The sequence below is a fragment of the Megascapheus bottae genome, chromosome 6 (genome assembly GCF_031878675.1).
Source record: "Megascapheus bottae isolate mThoBot1 chromosome 6, mThoBot2.hap1, whole genome shotgun sequence".
Lineage (NCBI taxonomy): Eukaryota > Metazoa > Chordata > Mammalia > Rodentia > Geomyidae > Megascapheus > Megascapheus bottae.
The window spans coordinates 68,766,470-68,777,019 of record NC_143514.1 but is presented as its reverse complement, the minus strand read 5'-3'; the positions used below and the strand labels follow the sequence as shown (position 1 = coordinate 68,777,019).

At 47.6% G+C, this 10,550-nt stretch overlaps 1 protein-coding gene across 2 annotated transcripts; it reads left to right on the top strand.

The window, feature by feature from the left end:
• Positions 1-851: 851 nt before the first annotated feature.
• Positions 852-4,298, top strand: Hmgn2 (high mobility group nucleosomal binding domain 2). 2 transcript variants are annotated; one of them, XM_090335498.1, is made up of 6 exons: positions 852-1,053; positions 1,801-1,845; positions 1,965-1,994; positions 2,236-2,286; positions 2,705-2,800; positions 3,456-4,298. In XM_090335498.1, the coding sequence occupies exons 1-6, from the start codon at positions 1,039-1,041 to the stop codon at positions 3,489-3,491; spliced, it is 273 nt and encodes a 90-aa protein (XP_090191624.1). In that variant the 5' UTR covers positions 852-1,038; the 3' UTR covers positions 3,492-4,298. The 2 variants fall into 2 exon arrangements, with proteins under 2 accessions (XP_090191624.1, XP_090191625.1); XM_090335499.1 differs by lacking the exon at positions 1,965-1,994 and having other exon boundaries at positions 853-1,053.
• The last annotated feature ends 6,252 nt before the right edge of the window (positions 4,299-10,550 follow it).

Below are 10,550 nucleotides of genomic sequence, written 5' to 3'. Positions count from 1 at the left end.
TTCCTCTACTTGTTTCCTAATCTCCGGGCGCTTTCCTCCCCCCTCCATTTCCTCCCGCAAGTGAAAAGAAGCCAGCGTGACAGTGTGGAAGGAGGGATTTCACCAGCTGCGGCGTCGGCAGCGCCCAGCGCTGTGGCCGCCTCGAGTGGGGGCAGCTGGACTAGATGTTCGGGGACTGGAAGTGCTCAGGGGGAGGGGAGCGCCCGAAGGCCGCCCGGGCGACCGCGCCGCGTTCCCACTGGGTCCTAAGGGCCGGGCGTGCGGGGACCCACGGCTGGGAGCTGCCCGCCAGGCTTTGGGGGCTCGCTTACCATTTGGGGAGGCAGCTGAGCAGCGGGTGCTGAAAGGACAGCTCCTACCTGCCCTGCAGCACCCGAGGTGCACCCCCGCCTGGACTGCCTCCCCCACCCCCGTGCACCGCCCACACCCCGCCTGCGGCGGGCAGCTCTCCAGGTGAGGCGCCCCGAGGGCTCTCCCGAAGCGGGAGCTCGCGCCGGGCCGGCCTCCCCGCTCTGCTCCCACCGGAGCCGCGGCGCCTCCCGCCCCGCTCCCGCCCCCCCGGCCTGGCCCGCCCCGGGGGCCCGCGGCGGGGGCAGGAAGCCGGCTGCCGAGATGCGCCCCGAGTGTGGCGCCCGGGCTTTGGAGAAGTGGGTAGCTCGTTGCATAAGGTGGAAGGAACTCGGCAGTTTGCAAAAGCCAGCTCTTGGCGGGAGCGGAACCCGGCCCGCGCGCCGCGCCTCCCCCACCGCGCCCCCACCCCCTCCGCGCGCCGCCGTCTCCGCGCCCTCCCCCCGCACCCCCTCCTCACTCCCTCCAGAGGAGGTGAGTTTAAACCCCGCCCACGTGACCCCGGCTGGACCAATGAGCTGCAGCGGGAGGTGAAATCCGGTTCTAACCGGTCCGGGGCTCCCAGCGCTATAAAAACTTTATAAACCCCCCGGAGCCCGAGCAGTGTGAAGAGGAGGCGAGGACGACCCCCGGACCGACCAAAGCCGCGCGTCGCTGCAGCCCGCCCAGCGCCTCCGTCCCGCCGCCACCATGCCCAAGAGAAAGGTACGTGGCGCGAGGGCCGCGACGCCGACCGCATCCGTGCCACCTCTGCCGCCCCCCCGGCCGGAGGCGCGGGAATCGGCGCCCGCGGAGCGGCGGCCGCTGCCGGGCGCGGGGCTCGAGGCGAGGCCGGGGCCTCGGGCTAACCCCGCGCGGCGCCGCTGCCCCGGGCGCCAGAGGCCATATTGGAGGCGGCGGCGGCGGCGGCGGCGGCAGGAGGAGCCATGTTGTTGGCTGTTTATCCTGCTCCCCGCGGGCTCCCGCGCCCGCCCGAGCCCCCTCCCCCACCAGAATGTCGCCCTCCCCTTCCCGCGGGCGGGCGGGCGGGCGGGCGTACGATTCAAACCCGAAAGGGCGGGAAGGCGGCGTTCGGGGTTGGCGGGCGGGGGGAACGCGCTGCCGCCAAAAAACCGCCGCCGCGAGGGGCGGGGCCGCCGCCCGAGGCTCCGCCCCTGCCCGCCCACGTTCGCGGCGCACGGGACGCGCGCCGCCGCCGCCCACGAGTTCCTCGGGCTGCGCGCCCGCCTTCTCCCGCCCTCGACGGCTGCCATGGCAACGGCGCCCGGCTCCGCCTCCGGAGGGGTTTGTTTGCACCAGCTGCAGCTGTTGCTCCTGCCTGGCGGCGGCACGGCCGCGGGCAGCCGGCCCCGGAGCTGAGCAGACCCGTGCGGGGCATCCACCGAGGGAAGTCGGCCAGGGGGGCTTCTTGAGAAACGGCAGCGAGCTTCTTTTTGTTTTGACGTCGTCTAGGCTGAAGGTGATGCCAAAGGAGATAAAGCGAAGGTGAAGGACGAGGTAAGGATTTCTTACTCTTCGGGTCATCGACCACCACTCTCCGCCCTCTAAATTTGCCTGGAGTTGTGTCCCGTGTTTGTAAGGCGGAACAAAGTAACTTTCTGTTCTTATTTTAATAGCCACAGAGAAGATCCGCCAGGTTGTCTGCTGTAAGTGCAAAGTTTTTATATCTATCTATAAGTATACACATACCTATTCTTGAAACTATTGCTTCCAGAGAATTTTGGGTGATCTTCACCGCGGGGTATTGATTACACCTTGGGAGTTACTAGTTCTGAAATGCCTAGTAGGTAGGAGAACTCTATCGCTGATACTGTGATTCGGTTGTTTTGTTTCTTTGTTCTGTTGAACTAAAATACTCTCTTCTTCCCCTCCGCCTGCCAAAATAAGAAACCTGCTCCTCCAAAGCCAGAGCCCAAGCCTAAAAAAGCCCCTGCAAAGGTAAGTGGAACTGAGAGACGATAGTGCTAACGTTGGAATTGGTGATTTTCACAGAAAGAGAACTGTCCTTCACCACCTTAACCTAATTCAGCATAATGGTGACTCCATCAATGGATGTTGTAAGTTGTTTTGATAGCCTTATCCTTGTTATTCCTGTTTTCTAGTCAAGAACTTTGTCAGTTTCCAGAAATTGCTCGAGTGTTAAAACACTAAATATTTGGTTTATAATAAATGTGAATGTTTTGCTGAAGACCATGGTAATTTATCGTTTAGCTTCGTTTATTAGATCATTTATTATGGGGGGGGGCAGTTGGCTTCAGTAAGCAAGCCTACCTTTTACATCTTGCACAGAACTTTGCAGACTGTAATCTGGCCATGTGAACAAGGAGGAACAGTTCTCTTTTTCACTTTGTTTTAGAAGGGAGAGAAGGTACCTAAAGGGAAGAAGGGCAAAGCTGATGCTGGCAAGGATGGGAATAACCCTGCAGAAAATGGAGATGCCAAAACAGACCAGGTATAGTATTTGATTTTTTTTATATATATATATATATAGATAGATAGATAGATAGATAGATGTGCACATCGTAAACTACGTTACTTCAAGTACATTGTTTTTTTCTGCTGACTGAAATACTGGATTGTTAAAAAAAATGTCATTAAATAAGACATTGATGTCCTGAGATGCCACTCAAGCTGCACTATACCATATCCTCCATCTTCCCCTCCCACCCTGCCCCACCCCCTTTTTTTCTCTCTTTTGATGCTGGTCCTAGAGCTTAAACTCAGGACCTGGGTGCTGTCTCTGAGCTTTTGTGGTCAGAAACTAGCACCCTACTACTTTCAGCTACAGCTCTGCTTCCAGCTTTTTTTGGTTGGTAATTGGAGATAGGAGTCTCATGGACTTTCTGTACAGGTTGCCTTTGAATTATGTTCCTCAGATCCCAGTCTTCTGAGTTAGGATTGCAAGAGGAAGCAACTGGCACCTAGCTCACCATATGCAGGCTCATACTGGGACCCCAGTCCTGGGGCTTGAATTCAGGAGGGCCCTGTCCCTTAGATTTTGAACCACACCTCTACTTCAAGTTTTTGTTGGTTAATTGGGAATAAGGGTCTCAAAAGAAATATTGAAAGATTGTACGTCTAATACCTTATTGATCTTTTTATTTCAGGCACAGAAAGCTGAAGGTGCTGGAGATGCCAAGTGAAAGTGTGTGCATTTTTGATAACTGTGTACTTCTGGTGACTGTACAGTTTGAAATACTATTTTTTATCAAGTTTTATAAAAATGCAGAATTTTGTTTTACTTTTTTTTTTAAGCTATGTTGTTAGCACAAGGAACACTTGTTTTGGGGAAAGGAGCATCTGTCACTAACAGAATGTCTCCAAAACTGGATAAATAGGGGAGAACACCTTTCCCTGCTAGTTTTGAGAGGCTTCTGTTGGCTCCCTGGAGGAGGAATTCCCTTGTGTTGACACACAGCAACCTTGGCACAAATACTTTGTGAGCTGGGAAAACTCAAAATCATTTTTGTCCTCCTCCTTCTCCATACTCAGCATAGACTTAACTCCCTTAAATCCAGATGCCAGTTGGGACCTTGACCTTCCCTGCCCCCAGTTGGTTTTTCCAGTGTGCCAGGCAATCTGGACTTCACAGTGGCAACACTGAAATGATGTTCCCTAAAAGAGCAGTGGTTTCCTTTTCTAAATCGTGAATTTTCAGATTCATAATTCTGCCATTTTCATTTCCTGAAAGTCAGGGTCGGCTTGTGAAAAGTTGTTAAACAACATGTTTAATGTGAAATGTCAACCCTCACTCTAAACTTCCCCTATTCAGAGCTTCAAGTGAAGACGTCATTGGGTTTTATAATGGCTTTCTGATTTTGATAGACCATCCAAGAAGGGAGTTTGAAAGTTGTTGTATACTGTTTAAAAATAAAGATTGTCTGCCCATGTCCTGCCTGAAATACCATGATTGTTTATGAAAAGTATCTTTAATAAAGCTGGATACAGTTTGGCTTGGAATGCTATCCGATTATTGGGGAAACTGGTTTCTCAGGACTCTTAGAACAAATTACATTTTAATTATTAAATGTAGAGGTTACATTTATAGTTGGCTCATTGATCTTTATCACACATATTTTATGTGTTGGTTGTTTTTTCTTGTGCTAGTCCTAGTGCTTATTAAACTCAGGGTCTGGACCCCATCCCTGAGCTTTTTTGGCTCAAGGTTAGTGCTCTACCACTTGAACCACAGAACCATTTCCCACCGTTTCTGCATAGTTTGTTGAACATAGGAATCTTATGAACTTTTTAAACTGGGTTGGCTTTGAACCATGAGCCCAAGATCTCAGCCTCCCGAGTAGCTAGGATTACAGATATGAGCCACCAGTGCTAGGCTTTCAGTATATTTTTACATTGAGATTTTTGGTAGATCCAAGTTTCCCTGGAAGTTGACAGGGATATAAGTCTTGAAAGCTGGATGTTGGTGGTTCCCACCTGTAATCCTAGCTCCTCAGGAGGCTGAGATCTGAGGAGGAAGGTTCAAAGCCAGCTCAGGCAGGAAAGTCCATGGACTCCTCCAATTAACCACCTAAAAGCCAGAAGTGGTAATATGGCTTGAAGAATCTTGCAAGTATTGCAATCATCATATGGATGGAAACACAAGTAAGGGTTCTTAGTTGTCATAAGCAGTGAAAACTAAGCCCTGGGTTCTTCATTCCTTGGTACCACATACACAGAAAAAGCCACAAGTGGTGCTATGACTCAAGTGCTAGAGTGCTAGCTTTGAGAAAGCCCCAGGATTGGCCAAAAATAGCCAGAAGTGGCACTGTCTACTTAGGCTGTTTCCATCACAGACAGACTTTTCTACCCCAGCTTCCTTCCAACCCCAATCCTCAATTCTCAACCTTCCTGAGTAGGATTACAAGCCACCAATGGGCTGCCAAGGCCTGGCTTAGGTGCTTAATGTTTTTGGCAGTGCAGGTGCTTGGATTGGCCTTGGCACAGTTCTGAACTGCTTTTGCCCAAGCCTAGCACTCCACCACTTGAGCTGCAGAGCCACTTCTGGCTTTTTCTGTGTTGCTTAGGAATTGAGCCCAGTACTTCATGTATACTAGGCAAGCACTCTACCACTAAGCCATATTCCCAGCCCTGGATATCTTAAAGACTGACTAGGGCTAACATGGTTGATAGTGGAGCAAGACTTGAGAACTTGATTAAGCTACATTTGGGTTCTTAGTCTGTTGACAGTAAATTTTGTGCTAATAGCTTGATTTGGGGAACAGCTGTGAAGAAGTGTAGGCATTAATTATCCTTACTTTGTAACTCAGGCAAAATGACTGGCTGATTTGACCAGCATTGGGCCATTAAAAAAATGCCAATGTAGGCTGGGAGTTTGGCCTAGTAATAGAGTGCTTGCCTAGCATGTCTGAAGACCCAGGTTAGATTCCTTGGTGCCTCATATATAGAAGAAACTGGAAGTGGTGCTGTGGCTCAAGTGGTAGAGTTCTAGCCTTGAGAAAGCCCAAGAATTTTGCTCAGGCGGCCCTGAGTTCAAGCCCCAGGACTGGCAAAAACAAAAACAAAAAAATGCCATTGTATAAAGACCCATCCTTAAAACCACAATGAAAGTGGACCTCCCCAGCATGGTTTCTAAGTCTGTTCTGACCAGTCTTGGGAAGAATCATCTGCGTTAGTGTTCTTGGGCCATAAGAACAGTACTAAAAAGCAAATGGCTTAATATATGAAGGGCTAGAAGAAGCATACTTACCTGCTTAGCAACCTGAGTTCAAACCCCAGTAGTGACTCTACACAAAAGGATTTAAGCCCTGAGGAAGAAGGAGCTTTACACAGGCAGGTAGTTTCTGCTCTTCTGCCATTGGCACAGCATGTCAGTTCTGTTCCAGGTATAAGACTACATCAATATCCAGAAACAGGACCGTTTTCTCCTAAGAACAGTATCTTTTACAGAAAACCTTTCAGCAGCCTGTGTCTCATCAGAACTATGTGGACTGCTCTCTCCTAAGCTAATCATAGAAGGATGGACCACATAATCTGTTAGACATTCCGGCTCATTAGAACTAGATACAGGCTGGTAGATGGCCAGAGAAAAGAGAGGGCTGTGGAATGCTATGCATTCACATCCTGTGACTAGTAGGCTTAGTCCCTCTGACTTCATTGCTAAGTCTGACCCCTCCCCTTTTAATTCATCATTTGTGCAATGGTCACCGTTGTAACTCCAGACTGTTGTCATTACTGCCCCCCCACCCCCCAAAAGCCATACTCCTGTTAATAGGAATTTTCCTCCCTCAACCCTAGGCAATCATTAACTATGTTATGTCTATAGACATTTCATCCAAATGGACTTTTTGGACCTCTTTTTTTTTTTTCTTTTTCTTTTTTGCTAGTCCTGGGGCTTAATCGGGGCCTAGGCTCTGTCTTTGAGCTTTCTCAAGGGTAGTGCTCTACCACTTGAGCCACAACACCACTTCCAACTTTATTCTGTGTATGTGATACCAAGGAATCAAATTCAGGGCTTCATGCGTGCTAAGCAAGCAGTAAGCTATACTCCTGGCCTTTTACTTTTTTTTTTTCCTTTGTGTGTGTGTGTGTGTGTGTGTGTGTGTGTGTGTGTGTGTGTGTGTGTGTGATGGGGCTTGAGCTCTGGCCTGGGTGCTGTCTCTGAGCTCTTCAATTAAAGGCTATCACCCTACCCCTGAGCCTGGGTGCTGTCCCTGAGCCGTTCAGCTCAAAGCTAACAACACCCTACCCTAGAGCCACAGTCCCAATTCTCATTTTCTAGTGATTAATTGGAGATAAGAGTCTCACAACAGCTTTGTTTTGCCGAGGCTGGCTTTGAATGTAGATCCTCAGATCTCAGCCTCTTGAGTAGCTAGGATTATAGGCGTGAGCCACCACACCCAGCTTTATTCTGAATCTTCTATTGATAAATAATTCTAGAAATTTTCATTATGGCAGATAAAATGCTGCAAATCCTATCCAGCACAGGTTTTAGTGACAAACAGGCCCATTCCATAGACATAGATGACTTTATCAAGTAAGTACATTTTTGTTTTCCTAAGTGTTCACATATCTTTACTGTGATACCTTCCAATCAGAGGTGTAAGATGCTATTTGGGAGAGTTATTACACAGGACTTCCATGGGATGCAGTAATATTTAGTGTAGAAGATGGTGCATACTTAGCTTCAACAGAATGGGCATTTTTCTTCAAAGTACAGTAGTAACTAACAGTCAAAGCCATAAGATTGCCTATTAATGCATGTTCTAGTGTATGTTCCTTCTTTCCCCCAACTCTCATCCATGGTTTTAGTAACTTGTCATTTTAAAGTAGCCTTATAAGGCACAAAAGATCACAGTAAATAGATGGCTTTATTTGCTTACAAGGGAATAGCTACCATTAAATAGATCTTGTTCATAGTTCTATCATCTGAGCCATGTATTTAGCCCTTATTATATATTTTTTCCAGTCCTGGGACCTGAACTCGGGGCCTGGGCACTGTCCTTAGGCTTTCTCAAGGATAGCACTCTGCCGATTGAGCCACAGCACCACTTCCGGCTCTTTCTGTGTATGTTGTACTGAGGAATCAAACCTAGAGCTTTGTGCATGCTGAGCAAGCACTCTACCACTAGGCAACACTCCCAGGCTCTCATTAAAAATATCTTCAGCCTGGGATTTCATTTGCAATGCTTGACCAGTGAGAGTTTTGTAGCCTGAGGGAGGGATACTTTTTGGGGGGACGAGAGGGAAATACTGGGAATTGAATACAGGGCTTTGTGATTGTCAAGCAGATGTACTACCACTAGAGCCACAGCTCAAGCTCTTTTAATGATGGTTTTCTTCTGATATGGTCTCACTTGTCCTGGGTCTGGCCTAATACTATTTATACATCACTATTCCCAGCCATTGAGATCACAGCTCTGCTTTGTGTTGGTTATTTTGGAGATGGAATATAGCATTTTGTCCTGCTGGAACTGGATTTAAACCTCTATCCTCTGTCTTTTAAACCTCTGTCCTCTTCCTAAGTAACTAGGATTATGGAATGAGCCATAGGTGGTACCCAGCTTGCCCTCCTTTTTTTTTTTTTAACCGGTTCAGGGCCTAGGAACTGTCTCTGAGCCACAGTGCCACTTCCAGCTTTTTCTGTTTATGTGGTCCTGAGGAATCAAATTCAGGGCTTTATGCTAGGCAAACACTCTGCTACTAAGTCCCCTCCTTTTTTGGGGTGGGAGGTGGGTTGGTTGCTTGAACTCAGGACCTGGGCACTGTCCCTGAGCTCTTTCACTCAAGGCTAGTGCTCTACCACTTGAGCCACAGCTCCACTTCTGGTTTTCTGGTGGTGAATTAGAAATAAGAGTTTCATGGACTTTCCTGCTAGGCTGGCTTTGTATTGCAATCCTCAGAGCTCAGCCTTCTGATTAGCTAGGATTACAGGCATGAACCACCAGCACCCAGCTATTAATTCCTTAATATGAGGGAATACCAGAGTTCTCAAATTTCTAGTTGCCTAAAATAGCTCTTTCCCCCATTTGTATGTTTTAAATTCCACACAGGGTCCAGACATTGCAGTTCATTTGCATATCTTTAATCTCCAAATTTACAGGGCTCTTTCCCACAGAGTAGATTTTGCTCATTATTTGCCAAAGGTATCATTTCCTTTTGTATTTTGTGTTAATTAGGAATGGATCTCTCTCTTTCCAGTCCTGGGGTTTGAACTCAGGGACTGGGCACTGTCCTTGGGCTTTTTCAAGGCTAATTCTCTAGCACTTGAGCCACAGCACCACTTCTGGCTTTTTCCATGTATGTGGTTCCCAGGAATCAAATCCAGGGCTTCATGTATGCTAGACACTTACTCTACCACTAGACCACATTCCCAGCCCCAATTCTCTGATTCTCTGATTCTGACAGCCTACCTGATTCCTTCTTAGTTTTATTCTCTCATTCTGGACTTTTCTAAGACTTGTGCAACAGTGGAGATTTGCTTTTCTCTCTTTTGTCTAGAAATACCAGATAATTACCCATCAATTTGCCTTTTGTATCCTAAGCCACAAGCAACTTCAAGGATAATAACATTTTGGGCTCTTTGTCATTTTCTCACATTTCTGCTTTCTTACTTGCACTAGACAGTTCTTCTGTTCAAGGTCATTTGAGAGTTTTGTTATCTTAGCCAGCTCTAAAATGTAACCTTGTATAATTCTTAGATTCAAGTAAAACTATAGAGAAAAAAATGTTTCAGAGGACCGTCAAGCTAGGTGCCTGTGGCCTGATTGTAATCCTAGCTATTCAAGAGGCTGAGATCTGGTTGGGAGTTTGGCCAATTGGCTGAGTGCTTGCCTAGCATGCACGAAAACTTGGGTTGGATTCCTTGGTACTACATACATAGAAAAGAGCCAGAAGTGGTGCTGTGGCTCAAGCGGTAGAGTGCTAGCCTTGAGAAATGCTCAGGTCCTGAGTTCAAGACCCAGGACTAGTCCAAAAAAAAAAGTATGAGCTCTGAGGATCCTAGTTTGAAGCTAGCCAAGACATGAAGTCAGATACTCTCATCTCTAAGCTCACAAAGCTGGAAGTAGAAGCCAGGCACCAGTGACTCATGCCTATAACACCAGCTGCTCAGGAGTCTGAGATCTAAGGATCAAAGTTCAAAGCAAGTCTGGGCAGGAAAGTCTGTGAGACTCTAATCCCCAATTACCCACAAGAAAATCAGAAGTGATGCTGTGTCTGTAAATGGTAAAATGCTAGCCTTGAGTGGAAAAAACTTGACAGTGCCTAGGCCCTAAGTTCAAGCCCCATGACTGACAAAAAGACAAAAGCTAGAAATGGAGCTGTGGTTCAAGTGGTACAAGCTCATACCTGTCATAGCTATTCAGCTACTTAGGAGCCTGAGATTTGAGGTCTGTGGTTCAAAACCAGCCCAGGCTGGAAAGACCATGAAACTTATCTTCAATTAACCAAAAAATGGGGGGTCAGGGGGCTGGAAATAGAGCAGTGGCTCAAATGATACCTTGATAGTTTTGAGAGGAAAAGCTAATTGATAACACACTCAGGCTGGCACTACATAAATAGATAATAAAATTAACTATCATAAACCAACTTCTTGTCAACTTTACCCCAAATGTGTTTTTTTTTTCTTTTTGCCAGTCCTGTGGACTGAACTCTGAGCCTGGGCACTGTCCTTGAGCTTTCTCATTTGTCAAGGTTAGTAATCCCCAACTTGAGCCACAGCACCACCTCCAACTTTTTCTGTG